Raw genomic sequence first — 25759 nt, forward strand, 5'->3', positions numbered from 1 at the left:
AAATCTACAACACCCAAGGGACTCACTGTCTCACAATTACCGCTCCAGCCATCTTCAGCGATTGCAATTTTCCGTGACACCGGACAAGTTTCCTGCTCCACCCAGGCAGTGACCTCAGCTGACCTCTTCCTCATGCCTCTAGAAAATTCCTTGCATCTTCGCCCCCCTTCGTTCCCGTCTTGTTCATCCTACTCGGTCATGCCACGGGAACTGGTGGCTGGCCATCTGCCGCGTAGGGCAGTAATATCAAAAGAATGGCACGAACCAAACCCGCCGAGATTCCACATGTTCGATCTTTTAATTAAGAAGGATTTAGTGCCGCAAAAGTGGCCGCCCCACGGCACCTAAAACAGGTTCTTTTTGGTCCTTTCAAGAGCATAAAAAGTGCCTGCGTAAATAAGGGACAATTTCGGCAAAACGTGAGATGTCTAATATTTTCAACATTTCTGGTAACTTTTCGTTCACCAGTTGACGAAGCGTATGAGAAGTTTGATTCTAGGAATTCATTTCGCGATTCTGCCGTGTTAGTGCACAATCAAATGTAGAATACCGAAGGAAGACAGGGATATATCTACATGAAACGGTAGTGGATGTGACAAATGCAAATAACCATTTTTTGTAAAGGCTTCCTCCGAATGTCGTTGATGAATATATTTATTTATATTTGGTATTTCATTCGTGTATTACTTTTGTAAAATTTTTCAGTCTGCTTTTCCGGATGAAAAGCAACTCCGGTTTAGATAGGCTCGAGTCCAGCATGACCTAATTGGCCTGCTCGAAATTCTCTCCTCCAATTGTAGACCATGATTACCGTTTTTTACACTTGAAGACACGTTTTCAATTGTTGGACACGAGTAGTAGCCCCCTTTTCCACTGAAAGTATTGGGTCCTTAATTATTTGAGTAGCCTCTATTATCAGCGGACTCTCTCGCTGTGATGCTAACTGGAAATTCACATACAATAATGACTGCTGTGGAAATTCTTCTGAAGAAAATTGTCCACACATTAATGGACAATGAACATTTCAACCTTTGAGATCCCATTTATGTTGCTTTCACTGATCATGGCTAACATAAATAAAGACCTTTCCCATACGTCACTCTAGTAAAAATATCAGGATATAAATACAATGCTTCTTTTGATAATGGCAGTTTTATGCGCAATCCTGAAACGTGCTAGGAGTTGTAAATTGTTCTTTTATTTTGCGTAACTCCATTGTAACAAATTTATGAGAAACAGATACACGATCTCCTTTCTTTCTTGATCTCTTCATAAAAATAGGAAATAGTGTCTAAGGATTACAAAATTTAAAACGGGTGTCTAATTAGTGATTCGTCGTCTTGCTATACATTATTGCGTTAGGTGACTACAACCTGTCATTGCATAATTATCTACGTACTCTCCAAGCCGTTTCCACCCGGTTTACATGATGTCAAAAAACATGATTTTAGGTTATGAAGGGAAACACTTTCCCTTTCCAATTTTCCCGTAACCCCCCATACCTCTTTCGCTTGTGACATCCATTAATCTTATCATAAATGCCCTTTGTTCCTAAGACATAATGCTCTAATCTTGAGTATCTCTTCAACTACATTCATCCATGACTTTCTCGGTCTATACCTCCCTTGCCAACAATATGCTCTTCACACATCTGTATGGTGACACGACTCTCGTCCATTCTGCCCACGTGACCAAACCAGCGCACCACACTCATTTCACACTTCTCCAATAACGGTTCATTCAAACCACGCTCCGTCATGACTCACGCACTCAATATAATATCTCTCCTATTTTTATCACAAATATACCCTCAAGTGCCTCTTACTTATTGTATTTAGTCGTCACTTATCCTCACACGCCCAAGTTCCGGTTCCAGGTTTCTTCCATCTGTTTTCAAATATATTCTGGAGGGTCCATCCCACAAGCACCTCTCGTCCTACTCAACCAGACTCTTCGAGAGGGAAGAGCTTGACAAAAGAAAATGTGCCGGCCCACGTAGGTTCTCGCTTGACACCTAATTTGCATTACCTTTTCATTGCCTCGCCCGAAAATTTCCCCAAGATCGACGCCGGACCTCTTTTGCACCCATTTCGAAGGTCCAAACCTCTGCTGCTCTTACCCCTCCCCACCTTCTCTTGCTTTTCCTCTTCCCGGTCAACTACCCTCGCGCCGCCGCCTTTCGTTCCGTTTCCCCTCTGGACGCCCACCACCCCGCCCCATTCCTCGGCTCCCCTACCTCGTGCCTCCAGTTCGGAGAGTACCATACATTTGCCCCGCAAAAGAAAATCCCGCGTCTCGCAAAGACGAAATATGTGATGCGGCAGACAGCTAAACTTTCACTGTGGAACCGAAATCATTGCTTGTTTCCACAGACTCGGATTCAAACCAAGGAAAAATGAGACAGGATATTTTGGAGGTCATTCCATATAAATCCGGATTGTGTGTGTGAGTGTATGTGTGTATATGTATATACAGGTATAAACATTCAAACACGAAAACCACCATATGGCGAACAAATATTCTCTAAACAAATATGCTCCAACCAATGTTCAAGTCCCGGTCAAGGAAATACGAGGGTCATCCGGAAAGTAGTACCCGTTCGTGAAATAAAGACACAAAAGTAAATATTAACAAACATAAAAAATTTTATTTGAAAGAGGATACTTTAAACTACTTCTCAACATAATCTCCAAGCAAATTAAGGCATTTGTCATAACGTGTGACAAGTTTCTGTATTCCTGCTGCATAGTCCTTCGCCGCCAGCTCATTGAGATACGCGAGGGACCCATCTTGCACAAATTTTTGCATAATGCAAATGGTGTTTAACAATTTCATGAACAATTGTTCGAGAAACATTGGGAAAATGCTCACAGATGTCATCAATTGTGACGCGCCGATCGTTCCTCACGAATTCGTCAACTGAGCTCACCAGTTGGTCTGTAATGACAGACGGTCTCTCCGAACGCTCATCGTCGTGTGTGTTCCCCCTCCCCATGTTGAAGTTGCGACACCACCGCCGAACAGACGACTCGTCCATTACATTGTCTCCATACACCTCCTTTAATTGGCGATGAATATCACATGGGCGAACGTTTCTTGCATTGAGGAATTTAATCACTGCCCTCACTTCACAACTGGCGGCGTTCTCAATTTTTTTAAACATTGTAAACAATCACAGAAACAACACAGGCAATGCTAGCGTCACGCAACTTGGCTCAGAGAAGGCAGACAAGCCACTGAAGCTATCTGACCTCGTCCAGCGGCTACTCGCGTCGTCAGCACTTCATGCGGCACGAACGGGTACTACTTTCCGGATGACCCTCTTAGTTATACACTTGTAATCTGATCGATTCCACCTTCCCCAACTCTCCTGTGTTCGCCCTTTATAAGTGTTCCTATCTCTTTTCCCTTTACATATTTCCATGTGAATATATATATATATATATATATATATATATATATATATATATATATATATATATATATATATATATATATATATATATAGTATTACTTGAAGAAGGCCGAAAGCTCAAACAATCTACTATGCGAGTGTCCTTTTATATGTTGTGTGTTAGCTGTTTTATTTTGCGTTTATATACACATATATACATATTATATATAGGACGTAAATCACCCGATCAAACCAACGTTAAACGGAATTAACTGAAATAATATAATGATTACCCGATGTCATTTAAATGCATTCGGTCGTCTATTAAAATAAATAATTAAAAAAAGATCATATTAAACAATGTTAAAAACATTAATGTACCGGTAAGAAGAGAAGGGAAATTAAATAGGGACTTAAAATAAATAGGGCAACACTTAACCAGAACGTAAAGGTAGGGAACATCAAATGGAAAAATCATACAAAAAATGAGCAACGAGAGGCAAGTTATAGAAGATGTCAGCGCACGAATGAATACAATAACAAGTAAAAATATGTAAAGCTTTGAAGACTTTCAAAAATCATTCCTAGGATTAATAACCAATGACGACGCTAAGAATTATATATAATCTTTAAAATCTGGCGACTTTTCGTACATGATACAGCCAGTGTTAAATATAATCAATCAGCACACATTAATGTCCACATCCGACGTTTTCCTGAATTTTATTTCATTGGGGCAAGCTCTTTTCACCAGATTTATTCTGGAATCGTAACCCAACTGAGCAAGCCATGTAATTTATACCCATGCGTGATTCAAAAACCTATATCCAAAATCCCGTCTCTCCAGCAAGGATAATTTTTTGTCCCCGTTTAACAACTACCAGTGAGGCAGACGTTTCAATGGGTAATAACTCACGTGATATTTTATAATGCTTGAATTTATTTCCCCCACCCACGGCAATCTCCTAATGTTTAGTGAATTATAGACGGGAAAGGAGAAGAAGCACGGGAGTTTTCACCGGACACAAAAGGAAGCGAGCCTCCCACTGAAATAGAACGTGATACTTTATTCGCATAAACAGCAGTATTTGCGCGGACGGCGCACAAGATGTCTCGCCTCGTCTTTTTCCTACATCCGGGAAAACCGGTATGGTGGCGCTTGATTTAAATTCCGCGATTAGAGTAGCCTAAATTCTGCTTAGTCGCCATCTGTGATTCAAATTTCGAAATACAGCTAATGCTCTTGAAGGAATAAATATGGTGGAGTATTTAACTTTTTCCTCTCGAGTCGAATTGGAGTAGTTGGATGCGCAACGAATGGAAAAAAAATCTCGACTCAATTAGGATCGAAAGACTGAAGACTAAAATGATCACGGCCCTTCTGAATAAAGAACCTTCGTTTCTCAAGTATAAAAATACTTTAATTAAAAAAGTGAAATATTCGTAATTGCGTTGATTAAGTAATAAGAAAAAAACGGATCGAAAAAAATTACGTGTTTTAATAAAACATTAAACTAAAGTATTATGAACACAAATAATGATGCACGAGGGATATTTAGTCTGAGAGGACTTAATCGGTAGAAGCAGTAAGAATTCTTTTTAAATATGCTCAAGAGTGGAAATATTTTTGCATACTCCCACAATAGTTTGCAATACTACCGATCAATATTATCTCGACGGCTTCGGCACCATGAGTGCCAAATATAGTCAGATGTGAAAACAAAAATATCACTCGCTGTGTAGGAAGATCATTGGGGCGTAATCAATAATTTTAATTCATCCCAATTGCTCTATGCTCAGCGGGAGAATATTAAGCTCTCCTCAAGTGTATGGACGATAGCTCCACAATACAATTTCCCGTCATATTACAATCACACAAGTAATGCCTCGTTTTAATAAATTGTACATGAACAGGGGGCGTATCGCTTAACCCTATACGCAAAAACTGGACTAGGTATTATCGGTGCATTCGGTCAACCAATGTACCACAGCTTTGATGAAACCCAAATAGTTTATGTAACTACGGGTAGTCGGATATAAACTTTGTGCTCGTTTCATTTTCCAGGGATACTGGAATGGATACGATCCCGAGGTCAACCCCAATGTCATCGACGCATTTGCTGCTGCAGCATACAGATTTGGTCACTCACTGCTTCCGACTGCGGTAGAAAGATGGAGTAAAGCTCACAAGTTTATCGGTAAGCATCTTGATGAACACTGTTTCATTCTATATGGCTTCGTCTGGTTTAACAAGGTGAATTTTCATATTTTTGAATGAAGTATCTTTTACTTGGACATTTCCACATGGTTGAATAAATTATTGCGAAAAATAGCAAGTGCCTTATATTACATAGCTGTTTCACTTTTTCATGTCCATTTCGAATGAAACGAAAACCAAATCATTGAACTTGAAGTTGGCCAGCGATACTTTTCCGAACATTTTATGCAAATGTTAAAACTAAAAATGGCGTGTAACTCCTCCTACTTTAACTACTATTTTTTTAATTGCAAAAATAAATTGTCAGCTGGTTAAATCGACCTCGGGATTTACAAATTTTTTTCTACAGCAATTTCCATCCATATAGGAGATAATATTTTCAGTGACAATCCGAAATCACTCCAGGGTAATGACTTTGGCTGGGGAATTTGTTTCGTGGCCCCTCTTTGCCCGTCCTTGCAAGAAACCCAACACCGATGGCCTGCTTTTACAAGTCCTTCTTCCTCGTTCTTGTCCCACCCACTCCTCCTCCCTTCTCTTTTCCAACGTGAGAGTGAAAATTTACGTCACTTCCAGTGCGCTTCCCACAATGGACATGGCCATTAAATAACACTTTTTAAATTTTACTCGTTCCAGCATCCAAACGGCTTTCCGACCTCATCCGACAGCCGTACGACCTTTATCGAGCCGGTGTCCTCGACGAGTACTTCATGGGCCTCATGAACCAAGTGGCTCAAGCCATGGACGACTCCGTGACGCAAGAGGTAAGTACACCACGGAGAAAGGGATTCAGTTTCTTCTTCGGTGAGTGCATTCATCTCTCTCGAGGGAGGGGATTCTCGACACACTGGTAGGAAAGTTTTCTGCGACTCCTGACTTCCTTCCTGTTTTTTATGGCAGGCCGAATAAATGGAACACATTTAGGTTGCCAAAAAAACTGACCTAACGACATCGTCAAAGGAAGGGGGTTGCCGGGGGCCATTTCTCCGAGCTACTGGTCATGTCAGATTGCCTTAGTAATCAGTGGTATTTTTTTTTTTTAATTGACCTGGTTGAGATGATGGGCGACGTACTCACCGTTAAACCCGAAAGTCGCAGGCTCGAATCCCACATCAGGCAGATATAGTATATTGCCATCTAAGTAATTATCCTTACATGAGTTAACGGTACTAAATGATCTCAACCATCTGACTACCTACAGCGCAATAACTACCGCTGCAATATAATGCCTAATCACAATATTGTACATGCTCACAATCATTGTTAACATTATCGAAATTAGAAATCACTGCATAAATAATATAAGATAACATGTAAAAGGACATGTAGCTTCGAGAAAAATGTCCTATAAGAAGTGTACTCCGAGCTTTAAAGTTTACCGATGATTTGACGTTATAAAGTCATTCGTAAAAAGTTGATTCTCAAGCGCTCACTTTAAAAGTTCTTACACATTTATGATCAATAAGGATCATAGGGCATTTTTATATGTGATTTCATACATAGTCTCACTTATTCTTGTACACTTCAATGTGATTACTGATTTGTGAAAAAAAACTTCCGTGAAAAATGTTTCATTTTAATAATACCCCGCTCACGGCCTTATTTGGAGCCCCGTGGTATATTACCTATCACTTAACATCAATGATAAAAGTAATCCATAAGCGACCTCTTTCATTTTGGGACACGGTGACGCCAGGTGTATATTTTGTCTAATATGGTGTCATTATATGTAGATTCAACCACAAAAGACTACCGCCTTTTTCCCATCTAATCCCTTACGGAATTAGCCTAATCTTTCCTCTTCCCGGCACACAAAGTTACCGTTCCGAAACAAATAGTCATAAAGCAAACAAAAATGTGAGAAATTATTTTGAACGGTGTTTTAATAAAGCATGCTTTAACCTATTCACAACCATTAAGTAGTCATTCAATTCAGCGTACAAGCAACAACTTTGTTTTAAATGATGTGACCTGTCAGGAAAATAAGAATGCGGTTAAGGTTAAAGCGTTGGTTAGAAGTTTCGCACAAAAAGGGAACGATTAGACACGGAGGGAATGGGAGTTTCAAAAATCCCAAGAATTACGGTGATGTCATTTATAAGTGGCTAATTCCAGAAGCCAATTTACAATCAGCCACACACACATTACGTACGCAGAGCTTCGGAACCCTGACGTCATTCATATTTGTTCTATCAACTCTAAAAATAGGATAAACGAAATTAGTGACGATTTAACAGCTCAATATAACCCTTCGTCATCCTTTACGCCGTCTTCCAATTAATATTTTCACTGATTCGTCATTTAATTACGTAAATAATTATTTTTGATATTGGAAGTTGGGCAAAACGGTATTCAAATAATTGACTGTTATCGAGATCCCTTAAAGAGCTGGTATTTTATTCAATGTATCAAAATTTCCAGCTCAAACCGTGAAAGGTGATGCCAGAAAATTTAATTGGTACCATGAAGATATAAAAATATCTTCGTAATAGCACACCAATGAATTGAATGTCCAACGTTTCGAAGTCCAGGCACGTTCAGTTTGGTCTAATTTGACCTTTGGCACTAAATAACCGTAATATCTTAAAGAAAACATTATGAGAGCCAAATCTATTTCATCTTTAAACTAATTCCAAATCTATTCCATCACAGGTAACCAACCACCTATTCAAGAAGATTGGAGCAAGATTTGGTCTAGACCTGGCTTCCTTCAACATGCAAAGAGGACGAGAGTTTGGCCTTCCAGGATACATGGAGTTCAGGTAATGTAGCAATTAAATTCGTCGTTTTATTTCCGGGGAGAATAGTCTGTTTTCCCTTTTAATGCAAAGACTTATATTAGACATATATCCCTGATTTACGAAACTTTTTACGGAGTAATAATTAATTTTTTATTTCAAAGTAAATCGAGTTAAACGCATAAAACTATCGCAGCTTTTTGAGAGAAAAAGTATTCCGAAGGAATTCGATTCACCAAGATTTGATTTTTATGCACTAGAGTAAATCACCATACCATAACCAGTATACTGACTCATGTAGGACGCTCCTTAAGTGTTTCGACAAACTTTGGCAGAGAAATATTTTTATTGAAATGAAAATAGTCTCTAGCTATTCTTCTTATACGAGAGCTGTCTATTTATGTTCAGATATATTAAACATCCTAGCGGAGATTTATTTCCACCTGTTTGGATGTGTTCTGCAAAACTTACGGATATCAAGAGTCGTAGTTTTTTTTAAATGACTAAGTAAAATAGATTTTAGTCCAGTAGGCATACGGAAGAGAGAAAGGCAACACGAGAGGGACCACAGAGTGACATCTGCATTGACGATGTTGATTCAATGAGACATTCATTCAAATCGGTGTCTCGGAGAGACGGGTATCACATTACCAGTAACCGCGGGACAAGGTTGCGGCATGTGTGTCCAAACACCCGAAGTTAAGGAAAAAGTGCGTGAAAATGAGATGGCGGGAACTACGGTAAGGCAATAGTATTTGTACGAGATTCATGTTGAAGCGTAACCTATTAAGAGGTCTTCAGAGTCAATTTAAATCAAATTTTAACCATACACCCTTTGAATTCACTACGGATCGTCTCTCTTTCGTCAGTTAATTACCCTCGACTGGTTATGGCTAGACAGTGCTGTTTTCAATGATGGATTCTTTCGTGATAGACGGTTTAAGTTCTTAACTGAATTGAATCAGCTCTTCATTTTGGTTGGGAAGTATTCTCGGGCATATATCTACGTATATGAATTATAGAATCACTCATTTCAATTAGAATTATCGCTACTTACCCATATCTCAAAAGCATGTGAAGAAGAATGGAGAAAATAAAACGGATACAAAGAAAGACAAAAGAGGACGTTATAAGCATGGTTGGGGAAGACAGAATGTTATTGGAAGAAATTCGAATAAGCCAGGGAAAGTGGATACAGGAGATAATGAAAGACAATATGATGCTGAGGACGGTGATAGATGGGATAATTCTGGGCAGGTGAGGTAGAAGGATGAAAAGGCATGGCATTTTGGCCTAAATAATGGAAGTAGAAAGCACGTAGAGCTAAAAATGAGTTGTTGTGGTAAACATTATGGGAGTTAAGGACATTTTGTGACATGTAAGTCAAGACTAAGGAGTTCAGTTGTGTGTTATTCTAAGGCTCATCGAAAAACCAACCCTAACCCAATAGAATACTACCAAAAAAATTACCCTTACAACGCCATTCCAAATTTGGTGAAACATTTCGAGAACACTCTGAAGATCTTTTCATGATGATTATGACATGGCTATGGATGTTCGTTGCAAACAATGCGAATATTCCAGTTAAAAACCGGGTTAGTTTTTATTGCTAAATATTTAATTATAATGAGTCTAGTTTTCGGTACGTCTGATCATGCTCAACGACATTCTGAATTAATAAATATAAGTTTTTCTGAACTTGTAGTTCAGGTCGTGCCATTGAATGATTTCAATTTAACAAAAGAAAGTAATAGCTTCTACAGTGCAACTGCGGAACCGGCAAGTACAAAAAATAGGATGTAAACGCCCATGTCCAAACGCATAGTTATCTATTATAGAGTCGCTACGCTAGTGATACACGCGCCAGGGAACTTTTCATGCCATCTGCATAAGTATGGTGATGCACTTCCTCTTCTGAATATTTTCCATCGGTCGTACTAAAGAGCATACTATTTATTTCTTCGAAAATAAACCGCAGGTTGGACAAACTCCGTTGATATTCAATATTAGGAACCGACTCAAAGATTTAAAACTGCAGTTTTTTTAATACAAATGTCGAGTGCGCATAACCGCGAGTTCTAACACTGGCAACAACCACATGTTCACGCCGACAACAAGCCACCTCCGATTAGACCGCAGTTCAGCCAACAACTCAACTTTTATTTATTGGAATAAAAACCACAAGAGTGAACTTTCTATTAGATCCGCGCAGGTGGGAGGAGAGCTAGAGGAAACTTTCAAGCATTATTATAGTAAGGGAGGGAGGGGGGAACTGGCACAGTAACTTTTATCTTGCCGCCAAGGGCAACAATAGTCTGGTCTTCGCTTTGGATTACAAAGCTTTCTAACTTCCGAGGATGCATTTACTTATACGTGCCCGCGCACAATGTGGATACCGTGAATACCGACCGTGAAAAATGTTCGCATATCTTATCCTAAAAATTTTCGCTGGTTAAACTTCAGTTTCCTGCAACAAAATATTCCGCTTTCTCGAGTAAAATGATCGTTCCTCAAGAAAACCACCGAGACCAGAATGGATGCCAAGAATACTCTTCCACTCGCCACAGTGAAACGAAACCCATCCAAATGAAAAGCAGAGAACGTATCGTGGTCGAGTCACCCAACGTCATACGTGGAAATACCAAGAAGGTCTATAGCTGTTTTATACTCTCCATAAATAGAACTGAACATAACCAGTAGAAACAGAAAATTTCGTCAACGTTATTTGTTACTAAAATTTGAGAAAATGTATTTTTTATAAAATTCGAAAATAATATTATTAACGACAAAGAATATTCCAATCATTCCACGAAAAATCCAAAATCTAAGGGTGAGAGATTCAATCTTATTATTTAATTATTGTAATCCTTTCTATGATATAAGGTAGTACTAGTTTAAAAGGAGGCAAAGGACAACTAAAGTCATTTGCACCATTAGAGATGGATGGGAAAGGAGAGAGGGTGGAGAAAAACCCAGCGTCAGCATTAGCCTACTCTTTACGAAAAGCCGGGTCAACAGTTTTACGTCCCATCCGACGGACGATATACTAACTCCTATTCTCTACAGAGAAGCCCAAGTAGGGATACCACTGAAAAATATCTGCCCTCTCCGAGATTCAAACCCTTCGGGGTAGGAAGCCAGTAAGCTAGCCACGGCACCATCCCGATTCCCACGATATACCCGTAAGGCATATTCTCGCGTGGTATATTTCTCAATTGCAGAAAATCTCTTTTTCGGGAGTTCATTTTTATCATTTAAGTGATTAGTTTTAATATAATACACATATACCCTCATAGTTTATGTTTGTTTAAAGTACACTCTATTGATAATGTTTTTGGCAGAAATGTGATATGTACGAAAAATAACGTAATCTCTCCCCACCCAACAGGAAGTTCTGTGGCCTCCCAGGTGCGGATACCTTCGAGGAACTCTTTGGAACGATGACCAACGAGACCATCAACAGATACAGCTCTATTTACGAGTAAGTCACCGTCAAGTATATTTCGTATGCATGCCATGTACTGAAGTGAAAAATCCTCATATCAATAAATTATAAACGGCCGAGGGTTTGGATAAATTGATATTTGTTCATGCTTGAACGGACGGCTTTATCAAGTTGCAATCATAAATGTATGTTTCATCAATGTGCACCACAGTTTCCATCACCCACCACCGTTTCTAGTATAAGTGTTGACACACTGAAACCGGTTGGTGATAAACTGTACACTATTTTACAGCTCCTTGGCAATTACGTTGAATGGAACTTAGCTTTAAAAAACGACCTTGCTCAATAAAAGAGGGATATCGTATGATTACACTTGACCATTTACGGGAGTAAAATAATGGCCCATGTTTGGTATTGCCATTCCACTTCAAGATAAATTTCATTGCGACACTGAACTCTTATATAAAAGTATTCTTCTAAAAGCAGGTATCTATTGCTTGAGTCGACTGAATTTTTGTGCAAAGCATTTCTATGTCGTAGACATGATTCCACGCACAAGCTGGCAACAATCGTAACCCCCTCTCTTTGAAAACCAAGGTAAAACAGTGAGTGGGAATTCAGTTTCGTAAAACATATGCGCCAAAATAAGGCGTACCTATTGTACTTATCACATTATATACCCAAGCTTCTGCGTCCAGTTCTGCTTTAATGTTTTATTCCAAGATTCACAGAAATAAGCATAATTAAGTGAAACACCGTTTGTAGAGCCTTAAAATATAAATGTGAAAAAGAAGTCCGGCACTTCTATAGAAATTAGACACTTTCATGAGAGTACACTTAAACTACTATTTGTAACTTTATTTTTACAAAGAATACTTCCATTCCGTACAGAGTCAATGAAAAATCCTGGCGTTAGCTTTCCGAGCTCCCTTTAGTGAGGTGGCCATCCACCAACAGGCGAAATATTTGGTCAGAGCCTCGATGGTTGAAAGGCTGAAAATTTTATGGCATCATGAAACAATACCACGATTCTACCGCTTACTCACTGCCGAATGATCTTAAGACTTCGTATTTCTTTCCGTTTAACAGACACCCATCAGACGTTGATCTCTGGTCCGGTGGTGTCTCTGAAAGACCCCTGCCTGGCTCGATGGTGGGACCCACATTCGCATGCATCATCGCCACTCAGTTCAGCTACTCCAGGAGAGGAGACAGATTCTGGTATGAGTTGGCCGATCAACCATCTTCATTCACCCCAGGTGAGTAAACTTATAGTTCATTTTGAACAATCTCCATTGTTTATTGGCACTTGTCCGCGCATTTTTTCAGCCATAATGAGAATATTTGGATATCTACGCAATTTCCGAACTACTTTATCATTGAAGCTAGTGAAATAAGAAACTATAGAAATACCCTTTCATTTGATGCACTAAACAAGGAATGACTAGAAATTTTCATCACTTGCATAACATTTTTTCAAATCAAAATTCCCGCATGACCATTCTCAAAAATAAACTTTTTCCCAAATGCTATTTTCCCGATTGACTATGTTCGCCGAAATTAATAAATATTAACATTTTTTGTTTAATATTTCATCACAGTTTATTGAATATTGATGTGTATTAAAATACGGTCTTGCCATTTGCTGGTATGCATTGAATGCAAATAAACATCGTCAATCGTCTTATCAGATCATTTTAGTACCAAGCGTTATAGGAGTATCCATCGTTGAAACAATAAATTTCCCAATCGAGATCGCAATGAAATGAAGTAATGAATTTACGTTTATGTAATTACATAATAATTACGTAAATGATTGGTACTCGGGAAAGATGATTCGGGAAAATGGCATTTGGGAAAAAGGTTACTCGGGAATATTTCTATGAGGGAAAACAGAATTCGAGAAATTCGATTCGGGAAAACTTCCGATAATCAGTTCAATCAATCCATAATTCTATTATATTCTATATTCAGTTCCCCGATTATCCATATAACGAACATTTGATCCATTTTTGTCCAAATAATCGACTGCATATTTTACAATATGTCACAATTGGCATGCGTGACCATTACATTTTCAATCGGTTCTTCGACTTTCAAGGGGTTACGGTAGCAACAGTCACATTAATTCAAAATATGGAAACATAGTGCTCACTTTATTTTAAAGGACACTCATGTATATTCCATGCTATTTTGAACCAAAACTTTGGGAATCAACAAATATCACCCATTTTCTTCTCCTTTTTGCCATAAAATCAAAGATACAATCAAAATGACGCATTCTATCAATGAATCATGTCGCATTTCCTGTATAGAAAAACTACTTTAAATGCTGTGAATTATTGAACGACAGTTACATCCTTGATCCGTAATTGACACAGATATTGTATCTTAAGTTCTTCAAATGCAAAAAAATTGCATTTGCCAATATATGTCTACCTAAGTAAACAGCCCAAAAAAATCTAGGCACGTTATCCCAAAGGCTAAGTAACCTCTCTCGTAGTTTCAATGGCCCATTAAATTCTTTTGATTGTTTTATTCACTGTCTCTTAAAACTTTCCATGGAAATTTATTAATACTCTAAATGATTACTTTAAGATAAAAATTAAATACTCTAAGTATTATGGTGTATTATATTTCGAATGATATGATCATACGAATGAACTTTCTAACAGCAGAATGAAAATGCTAACAGCAGAAATCACCAAAAAAAACAGCCAAAACGATCACGGTATGAAGTTTAACACGATCCAAGGGAAAATTGGTAATTTACCTCACGCAACTCAAGGAAATTGGTCTTATTGCACAGCAGTTAACCCAATGAAGAATTTGATGAGTTTTTCTGATTTTTTATTAACTTATAATGGGTGACACCATGTATATTTTTTTGTTTTCAGAGCAACTACAAGAAATAAGGAAAGCCAGACTCTCCCGACTCATATGCGACAACACCGACCTCATTGACACCATCCAAGTCTACCCCATGGTTCTTCCAGATCATGAAATGTAAGTATTAGCATATACATGAACGCATCGCTTACACCTTATGCCTAAATTAATGCTTATAACTAATGTTTCTAGGACTTTAAGATGGTTAAGAGCAAATTTTTCATAGGGACGATGATTGTTTGCAGAGTAATACGAATCTCTTTTTCTCACATTCCTCATAAGTATTAAAGACATAACTAACTCCACCGAAAGTGAAAAATTTTTGAAGTAGGGAATATTGCACATAGTTGCGTGTAATTCAGGGCAGAGCACATCCAGAGAAAAGTTCTTGACCAAAGATCGATTCCCAAACACTTTACTTTGCCTTTACCCCTGGCTTACCTAGGAAGATATACTCTCTTGCATCGGATCTGCTTGAGAAACAGTTTAAATGTAGTTTCTTTACTTAAATTCCTCAATTTTAAATCTTTTTTCAAAATTCTCCTTAATTGTCATCACAGTCTTTTTTCTCCCATTTCCAATCTTTATGCCCTGTAACGATACAATGTAATCCTGCAGTTCACGGATAACTGTGATTGACGCCTGCCTCACCCAGAAATAATTCACTCGCCTTGCCAAATTATGAATTCATTGCAAAGATTAATTGATCCGTAAGAGATTAAAATGTATGAAATTGTATTTTAAAATAAACTTTTCCAATAAAAAATAAGTATAGTACATTTTTGTACTACGTGTTCTTCCAATTGTGCCGTTAAATTAGTACTTCTTGCAATACTAATCCTAAAATCACTTGAGTAAAATTCATTATTTTAAAAGTCCAACAAAAGCTACTGCTCATGTACATATGACACTTGCTGAGTTTGGTCAAGATTTTACTTTTTTGTAAATCAGAATTTTCAACTGTGTTTACTATATTTTACATATTTTTATTAGCTCCCCGTCGAGTCACCTACGCACAGGTAGGCGACCACTGCCGTAAAAGACTATTTCTGACCCCATCCCTAATGTGATGCTTTTTCTCGTCTCCCCTCCCTCCTTTAGCAATCCCCGCGTGCCGTGCCGCAGTGGCATCCTTCCCGGCGTGGACCTCACCAAGTGGGCCGAGTTCCCGACGGTATCCACGGGACCCGGACTCGTGGGCAACATCGCCTCCGGAACCATTTACGACGGAATCGGGAAGTGAGCTCCCCTCGCGCCTTAGTTTGTATTCGAGAGAGAGAGAGAGGAGAGAGAGGACTTGGGTTATCAAAAGTGGGGTCTGAGGGAGGAGGGTCAAAGGTGGAGGACACGGAAAGCCTGGAAGTGAGGGGGGGAGGAGCGAGAGAGAGGGAGTCCGCCGGAAGGAAGAAGAGGAAGGAAATCCACTGGACCATGGGGTGTTAGCGGGTATGCAGAGGAGTTGATGAGGATGTGGAGGAGTGCTGGGGAAAGTAGTGTACGGAATAATGAATTGGGGGGGGGGGAAGAAGGAAGAGAGAGAGAGGGGGGATCACGATTCGACCACGCAGTCGACGATGTCGGGAGGAGAAAATGCCATCACCAACGCTAAGCTCCTGTGGATGGGCGGCCTAGGAGAAGAAAGTACGATATCGAAAGAAAAGAAAACGATATGAAAAAACACCTTCCTCAAAAGTTTTCGTCGTTTCAAAATATTCTTTCTTTTTTTTAAATGTTGATTTAAAAGCCCTATTTATTTTAATTCCAAGTATTCTCACCACATTTTTGGGGAGGATAAGTTTGGACAAATGTTGAACGTTATTTCTCCGTGCCAAAATGTTTTTTGTACACTTCGTTTTATCTCGTTGTCGAACTGAATCAGGCTCCTTCGCGCCGCCACAGAAAAAAAGGCGTCTTCTTCTGACACGGTGTTGCAAATTTTTCCCACTTTTGACTATAATGGCAGATTATCTATGAACAAAATATGCAATACTATTGGTACATCTTTGTAAAGTTATGCCTTTCTCGCTTGGTTAAATCAACCCCGATCGTCAGTGATTACGTTATCAAAGTATTCTACCTTTAAAAATATCATCCCAGAACGTACTCTAAACATCTTATCGCTAAGAGATAAATATTTTTGAAATGTGAGCATATATTCTCGAATTTTCCCGGGATAGCTAAACTCTTAACTAGAAACAACTCACTGATTCCTGGACATTAGAGTCTCACCCATGAATTTCCACTGAATATATTATTTCCTTTAATTGCGTGAAAGTTCTAATTCTTTTCACTCAAAATTTGTTTGCTAACGATTTTTTGACAGATCGCCACAGTCAACTATTCAATCCCTGATTCTTTTCCACAAGTGCCTGTTGCTGATGTAAGTAATCGAAAAGAAATTGAGTATCGCTACAACGATTTTTCGCCTCTTCCTTTCGTGAAACTTTATAGTATGAACCCCATAACATTAACGCATATAAAAGTAGATACCTGATTATATCGAAAGAGACCTTCAAGCCCTCGCTTTGATGAACACTCAAGGAAGGTGAAAGGCGAAGAATAAAAGCAAGATATTATGGTACCGAAACAAACCCTTGCCACACCCCTCGCATCTGACTACTCAAATCAATCCTCCCGAAACAATGTTTACAATGAGCGTTGCGCCACTGCATATTACATACCAAGACGCATTTCTACCTCCGTTAAACTCCGCGTCAAATGGAATGCCAAGACAATTTTATCCAAGTTTCAGAATATAAAATACGATTTTATAAGAAATATACCATTCAGCGTGAACGCATTTGATTTTACGCAGACCTCTTTTGTTTTTGCCCTACTGGGATCACAGAACCCTACATAACGGTACAAAGCCCAAGTGCCCCCTTACTGGTAAGCACAATCAAAGAAAACATTACTCGAAGTCGCCCTGCGAGTACAAAAATTAAAGCTTAACACATACATTCACATCTCCATAAATTCTTTCATTTTCAACCACTGAACTGCAAAATATCTTTCCGCTAAGACATTTTTCGCAAAGATTTTACTGCGAATTTTTTCTGATGTGGGTAATTTTCATTTTTCCCGTCGGCTATTTTTTCCCCAACTCCTCTGCACGCATTTGAACACTGAAAGTAATGAATGAGCGTGTCGGTAGATATAAAACAAAAAAAATATTCTCTCTTCCCCTTGAAATATATTTAAATCACGCATTTAAACTATATGTTGCCATATTTTTTCTGCTCACGAATACACGTACATGTTGAGTTCTTTTGAATGCATGTGGACAAACCAGCCACCAAACATTTAAAAAAAATAAAATTTTCAGATACGCAACAACTACGCGACAGTCAGAACATCAACGTAAGGCCAATTAATTAAACCATGCGATCTATAAGACGGTGAGCGTATTTTTGTTGGTCAAAGGCTGGTTTTTATATAAAAATGGTGTAAATATTATGTATCGGTGGAAAAATGACGATGCGGCAGCGACCTGGCGTGTGTAGCTGCACAAGGAGAAGAATATGTCAATTTTCTCACTTGTTTATTTTTTGCATATAGACATTACTATGATTAATTAATTTTATTGATGTAAGAAAGAAATGAAAAGTGAAGAATGAAATTGTACAGAGACATTTCAAGTTTATGAAGAGATTAAAGAAAAACAAAAAAACTTTGTACATATTGCTCTGTGAAAAAAATTAAAATAAATATACGCATTTGCGTGTTCTACTGAAGAAGTCAATTGTCAAAGATTATTTCACTCCTTCCTCACTAACCCAATATGGAACACTTCGTAAAATTTCATATATTGAACTTGAGTCACCTTCATTTCCCAATTATTTTTGTTTCAATGCTGCAGGAAGTGTGTGGCACCAATGCTATTTAAAAAGTATAACATATCATAATATAGAACTTTAATTATTTTGCAGTGCTATAAGTTATGTAGTAAGGAAAACTATGAAATGATGATTGCATATCTAATGAAATTCATTGACGACTATGGAAAAACTCTAATTATTGCACTATCAATTGCTACTGACATTCAAAATTATTCAATATATAAATAATTGAATTATCTTTTAAGGTTCGATTTCTTAATGAATTGTAAAAAATGACAGCATTTATAATAATTTCATACCAGAATATGAATTAAATGACACAATTACTCATTCATTTTGAAAATAAGGTGAAGAAAAGCTCAGGTGAATTATGCCTGAGGAATCCTATACCGTTACCGCATGAATGCTACAAACTACTTTGCACTCTATGCTGAGGTACTCTATTTGATAGGAAAGTCTGTTATTCTGTTGATTTTCTTAGGAAGACTTGACTGTTTAAAATGATGATGGAGAAAGAGTTGTGCATGTATTTGCTGTCTGCAGCAGAGAGGTAGGTCACAAAATCAGAAAAACAAATTTAACAAATAAATTCAGCACTAAATTGATATTAGACACTCCTCCCAGGTTCAGAAATAAATGAAATAACCACTTCATTATGACGAATGGTGATTTCAATATGATCATGCCTTGGTCACCCAAGTGGTACACAAACATTGCATGAGCTTCCAGTAAATAATTTCACCATTCAAAGTCAAACAAAATCCGTGAATTAAATGAAACTATGTTAAAAATGTTAACTTGAAATTCTTCAAAGCCTTGTTGAGCAACCTTTTACATTGATCATATAATATTGTTAGTGTAAGGAATGAATGATAAGCAGTATGCAAACAAAATAAGAAGTAAGATTAGCCAATAGCCACAGGGTCATTGCTCAGGTCCAAAAATGACTCTTTTCGCACATAGCTACACAAGAATTTGCAGATAAACCTGAACTGAAAAGATTCTCATGTTATAAACATGCGCAATAAACCCTAAAGAGCCAACTGCAGACCACTCTTTCGAAGTCTTGCCATATTAACAGTTCCTTGGGTGTTTATTTATAATTCAGTAATTTTAGTGATATTCTGTGCCAAACTATGTCGTTGTCAATTGGGGAAATAAATCATTATATTATTATCATAAAATATAATTAAAACATATCGCAATGGGTAAGTGGGATGCACCACTTAGGAGGGCAAATATTGAAGCAGCATTTATGTACTTTGACAAAATATATTCCAAGAAGAGAGACAAGTGGAGTTCAAAGAGCAGAATAATATGTGAACATGATCTGGGAGCATGATCAATGTAGAAGGACATAGAAGATTCTGGAGGAGGGGGAAAAATTCTAATTAATGATAATCTTTCCACAGAATTAACCAGTTCGATAGACTAACTATCCTAGAGTGATTAAACATTAAAGTGATCACAGACCAGTGGGAACTGCACAGGTGGAATAGTAGGACAACCAATTTGCTGAACCTACACATAATGGCATAAAATCCTTCAAATAGAATTCAAGGACTTTATTTCAGCAAATTAACTTGACAAGAATGAATGACACTGAATTGCTCAAGGTTTTTGGGAGATTATGACATACTTTCTGAATTTTATTCAAATTTCTTTTAAACTTTTTAGACAAATGTTGAGTGATATAAGTTTCTAAGACAAGAAAAAAAATGTATCATTCACACCACCAAGCAAGTAAAAATGAAGTTTTAAAATTAAACTGTGGATCCTCCGGAATATTTGGTAGTTACCCAGCAATCATTTTGTGAACCCATATCAATAATGTTTCTTAAAAAACTAGCCAATCAATCGGATAGTTCAATATTCTAGAATTAGACCATTTTAAAATATTGGCTGGGGACAATATGATCGAGGTGGTATCAGACCACAGATTATGAACACAACAAAAATATTTGTGGAATGGGCCATACAAATTGGGATGTACTGCAACTCCACCACATTTTAGTGTTCAGGGTTGTAAAATGGAGGAATGAGTGGTTAGAGAGTGGGCTAGGATTATCTGTATATTTAAAAATTGATAAGTTTGGTACTAGCAGTCTTAGTTAAAATTGCATCAAACATGAAAATATTCAGTTAAAAATTAAACTTTTCATATAAACTCTTAAACTATGGTTAAATTATTTTCAGGTTATTAGTCAACATAATTAATTTACTTTATTAGAATAAACATAGCATTACACCTGGGATATTAAACATTAATTTCTAAGACAAAATATGATCCTTATGGGAAAATCATTTGGTTGGAACCAATGCAGGACAAAAAGAGATAGAAGGTGCATACTTCAGCCTCAACAAGACATCTCTGCCTTTTTAGAGATTTGCAAGTACAGTTCATCAGCTTCATAATGATTCATTATAAATAACTAAAGAATGCATGTATACCCATAAAATAAAATTAAGAAAGATTATCCCAAAGGTCATACTGTTTGGTTGATTGTGGTCTTAGTGATAATCCTCCCAGATTTAACAATTTATTTTGTTACATGGGCACTTTATTATCAAGAATTTTCACAGAAGTAAAAATATTTTTGATAAAATTTTGCTAAATCAGGGGCATGATATCTAACACAATTTTTCTGAATTCACTTAAATGGAATTTATCATCAACTTCATCTTAATTAAGTTAACAATTAATTGAATTTGTCTTCACTGAGTTAACTTTTACAGCCACTTATTAACATCTTCAAACAGTAGTAGTAGTAGTAGTTTTTAGGGGAGGCGACCGACAGCTAAGGTCATTTGCGCCATAGGGGATGGACAGGAAAGGATTAAGGGAGGAGAGAAACCCGGCGTCGGCATTAGCCTACTCTTTACGAAAGGCGCCAAGGGGTCCGCAGCTTAACGTCCCATCCGACGGACGCCGTACTCACTCAAAGTGCCCTCCACAAAGCACCTCAAGTAGGGATCGAGATACCTCTGAAAAATATTCAACACCGCCGGGATTTGAACCCGCGCCCTCAGGGTGGGAAGCCAGTACGTTAGCCCCCGCACCATCTCGATCCCCTTCAAACAGTATAGCCACTAGGGAGCAAGAGGGCTGCCACAACCTCATATACACTGGGTGCAGCACTATAGGGAGCACCAAATTGGTTTTTTGCATATGAATATTTTGGGAACTTAATTTGAATTCCAATACAAATTAACATGTATTTTGTATGGGGCAAACTTGTATATGATAGAAAAATTTTCAAACTAAAAAGACCAGGCTTTGTATTCAAACTCTTCCCATTCCTTAATTGCACAGAACCAAAAACAAGGAAAGAAGATGGGTTAATTCACAGCATTAATGGGGAGGATTTGGCTGGAAGATGTCATCAGATCGGTGTAAGTTCCTATCCCAAACAAGAAAAAGGCAGCCATTTGTGAGGACTATAGTACAATAAGCTTAATCTCACCCACAGCTAATTTGATACAAAGTATCATTCTTAAAAAGATGGAGAGGATTTAGTTACATCTAAGGATGATCAAGTTCAAGTTAGCCAGTCAGGCAAAGAGTTACAAGTGTGATAGTTATGGAATGAGAGTTAAAGTATATAAGGCTAATGCAAGTCATCAATCACTTCAGTGACATAATGTTCATTGTAGAACAAATCCTATGATTTTTTAAACAAGTGTTTCTATATTTCATTGCGTGAGAAATTATTTGGGAAAAAATATGCTACTTTTGGACTCCAAAATGCCAATGGTGACTCGAGTGACACCTGGATTAAGAGTGTCTTTCCATCTGGTTTCTATGGGGTCAAAATATGAAGGCTGTTCAATGCCCTCACTCAAGAAGAACTTGAATATGCATATCATATACACAAGATTGACAAATCCGCAAATATATAGCAAGATAGTAGTAGTTACTAGGAGAGGTGACCAATAGCCGAGGTCATTTGCACCATTAGGGATAAGTTGGTAATTTGGTAAGGATAAGATGTTCAGGGGATAGTGGAGAGAACCCCATATATGTATAGACATTTACCTACTCTTAATGATTGGTACCAAGGGGTCCACAAATTTATGTCCCATCCAATGGATAGTATACTCCAAGCCCTCTTCACATAGTACCAAAAGCTGGGATCAGGATATGAATGCAAAAAATGCCACCTCTGGGGTTCAAACCTGGACCCTTGGGATGAGAAGCAAATTAATTAGCCACTGCATCCAGATCCCTAAAAAAGAGAGGAAAAATATGAGTGACTAACTTTATGAATTTCCACTCATTTTTGTATAACATCCAACCCAATTGATATAGTATATTTTTTGGAAAAAAAAAGGATTGATGAAATTTTTACTGCTAACAATGAGGATACTACATGAGAATTCTTATTAAAGGTATTATCTAATCTTATATTTAACTTAAGAATTAGTTTAGAGATAACAAGCTTGAAAGCTATTCCTCATTTTAGAGTTAGTATTAAATTCACCTCTTTCACTTACATAAGGTTTTAGAATGTCTTGAAGGTATGATTTTTATTCTTTTTAAGTCTTTTCAATGCTGCTGGAGAGGCACTTTTAAGAGGCTCAGTAAATTATCTAGATATTTGCTGTGTTTCTTGTGGCACGCAATGTATGACTAGGGTTTCTAACCTGAGGACATATTATCATGACAAAAGATTTAAGAGGCTTTATTCAGTGAAAAGCGAATAAAGAAAATAACAGAGAAATGATTGTCCTTCTCAGTGGAGGGATAACCACGATTATACTGTCCCAGCAATGTCATTTCCCCTCCTGCAATCCTAAAGTGTGTGCCTCTAATATATTAAAACGCAAGGATTCAGTAGTTAGTAGTACCCTGGGAATGAATTTAGTACATTATGTTAAGAAAAGTCAAAATTTTTGTTTCTAAAATGCCCCTATGTATTGTAAGTAACCTTTTTATTGATGTGATGTACACCAACAAAATAAATATACATTTTATTTATGATGAAACCAAGCTGAACTGGCTTAAGGGGAGTAAACCAATTAATAAATAGAAGAAATTCTTTATGCCTGAAAGTTTACAAAACATACTACATGTGAAACAATTTTTGAAGATGAGGCATGACATACCTCTTGAGAACACTATGGCCTGTTTTAGAGTATGAAACAAAAAGCAAACACTATGGGGATCTTGAATTGGGAGTTTGTACCAGCATGCACTGCTTCCGTGGCTAAATGGGATTTATTGCATATTTGAAAAGTGATGCCCTAGAAATATTGTATATATATTGTGTAGCTCACCGACAGTTACGAGTCTTTCCTGATTTTAACATAAGTAGGAAACAACACTTCAAAAATTCAGCCCAAGACTGCCTCTATTGACAAAGTCCCAAGACAAAAATGAAGAATTCACAGGATTACGGCCTTCTGAAGTTTATGGGTAGTCCAACAATTGACTTTCCCAATTTTTTGGTTAGCAGAACTCAATTTAAAAATGTTTCAAAGGTAAGTAAATGAAAGAAAAGTTGCCTTCCATTAAAGGTGATACATTTTACCCATTAGATCTCTTTGAAAAGGTCACTTGTTAAACAAACAAATATGGGAAGGTTTACAAATTGTGGACATTTTCCAAGCAAGATTAAGTCTTTCTTGGAAAAGGTTAGCTGTATGCTACAACATTGTATCTTGAGAACTCTTTCATATGTAGTGTTGGTATGTATATGTTTCATATCACCTTGTGTTGTGTCAAGGCTGCATTTGGCGGTGTATATTTATCATTCAAATAACTTCCCTTACCCAACCTAAGGTTGGAAACCTTATCCAACCAAATATGAAGTAGCCTTGCCATGAAAAACAAAATTTTGCCCTATCACAAAGCTATAGAAACTTTCTAGATATTGCACTCGTGACAGTTACTATGCTGCTCTTGAACTCTCTTGAGTACTTGAAGGAAGCAATGTTCATATCACTGACAGTTAGTAGATTAATACTCAAGCTGGAATATTGACATTCATGAGATCATGGAAACAAACACTTGTATAATTATGAGTGTGTGTATATTTATAACCAAAAACACAGTAATCAACCCAAAGATCAGTTGAGTAGGTGATAGTAGAGTTCACCCAGGACTAAGCCCTACAGCATGTAAAATTCACACATCAGGGTTTGGGGGCGGTTATACTTTTCCAGGAAGATTTGGTTCCCAAAAATTCACATAGCTTTGGAGCTGCAGGTGCCCCGAGAGGCTCGCCCAGACCAAACCCGGGCCCTCCGGTAGGTAGTCCAATGCACCATCCCTGGACTACCATGACCCACTGTATATATATATTTTAATGAAAATATGTATTCTATAAATATGTATATGTGTGTGTATGTGTGTGTATATATATATATATATATATATATATATATATATATACATGTATGTATGTATATGTATATATATATATATATATATATATATATATATATACATACATATACATACACACACACATATACAAACCCTGAATCTTTGATTCCAGGGTTGCTTACAGTGCTGCAAAAAATGTCAGGAGCTGTCCCAAGCAAGCTTAGACCTTTTATTCCTTAAATGAAGCTGTGCAAAAGCCTACCACTGATATAACACAATTTTCTTTGAGCAGAAATGAGATAAACTAAGGAAATTGATTCTGGTAAATTCTTTCCAGAGAATGCATTGCTTTACTTTTTTAATTCTATGCCAAGACTGGAAATCATATGCCTCTGCCCACAAAGTGAAACCAATCAAAATAGCCTACTGATAGCAAACAAACAAGCATAAATCTATTTTTTCCATTAATAATCAGATTAGCATTCTCTATCAAAGAAGTAACACTGAGCTAAATAATATGACATTTCAATATTATAGGAGGACAAGCATGGCCATAATTACCAAAATACTCATAGGACATGCACATGTAGGGCACAACTACTCCATTCTTTTCTGAGAAGTGGCCATATTTTCCAAATGGATCTGAATACAGGGTTAATTTCATGTCATGTACTGCTTGCTTACTGCATATTCTATCCCATGGCAAGAACTGTACCACATTTTCAGCTTTGTATAGCATGTCTATATTTTTCCATATTGTTATACATTCTCTGTCACTTTGGTGGAAATTATCACTAACTTCCACAAATGCCAAAGAAAGTTTTGAGACAATAGGGAAGCATTAATACAATGATAGATGGGTGCTGAGCCAAAGCAATTCATGATAATTCTGGTTTATATACTTATAT

The 25759-nt window shown here is 37.5% G+C and overlaps 1 protein-coding gene across 1 annotated transcript in view; it reads left to right on the top strand.

Moving 5' to 3' along the window:
• Positions 1-16041, top strand: part of cysu (Curly Su) — a 44287-nt gene extending 28246 nt beyond the window's left edge. The window contains exons 11-17 of the mRNA XM_071595449.1: positions 5460-5592; positions 6249-6376; positions 8265-8374; positions 11739-11831; positions 12885-13054; positions 14693-14801; positions 15786-16041. Coding sequence (XP_071451550.1) covers positions 5460-5592; positions 6249-6376; positions 8265-8374; positions 11739-11831; positions 12885-13054; positions 14693-14801; positions 15786-15927 — 885 coding nt within the window. The 3' untranslated portion in view covers positions 15928-16041. The remainder of the gene's footprint in view (positions 1-5459; positions 5593-6248; positions 6377-8264; positions 8375-11738; positions 11832-12884; positions 13055-14692; positions 14802-15785) is intronic.
• Positions 16042-25759: the final 9718 nt, after the last annotated feature.

This window comes from Hetaerina americana, unplaced genomic scaffold, assembly GCF_022747635.1.
Source record: "Hetaerina americana unplaced genomic scaffold, ioHetAmer1.1.p SCAF_7, whole genome shotgun sequence".
Taxonomy (NCBI): Eukaryota; Metazoa; Arthropoda; class Insecta; order Odonata; family Calopterygidae; genus Hetaerina; species Hetaerina americana.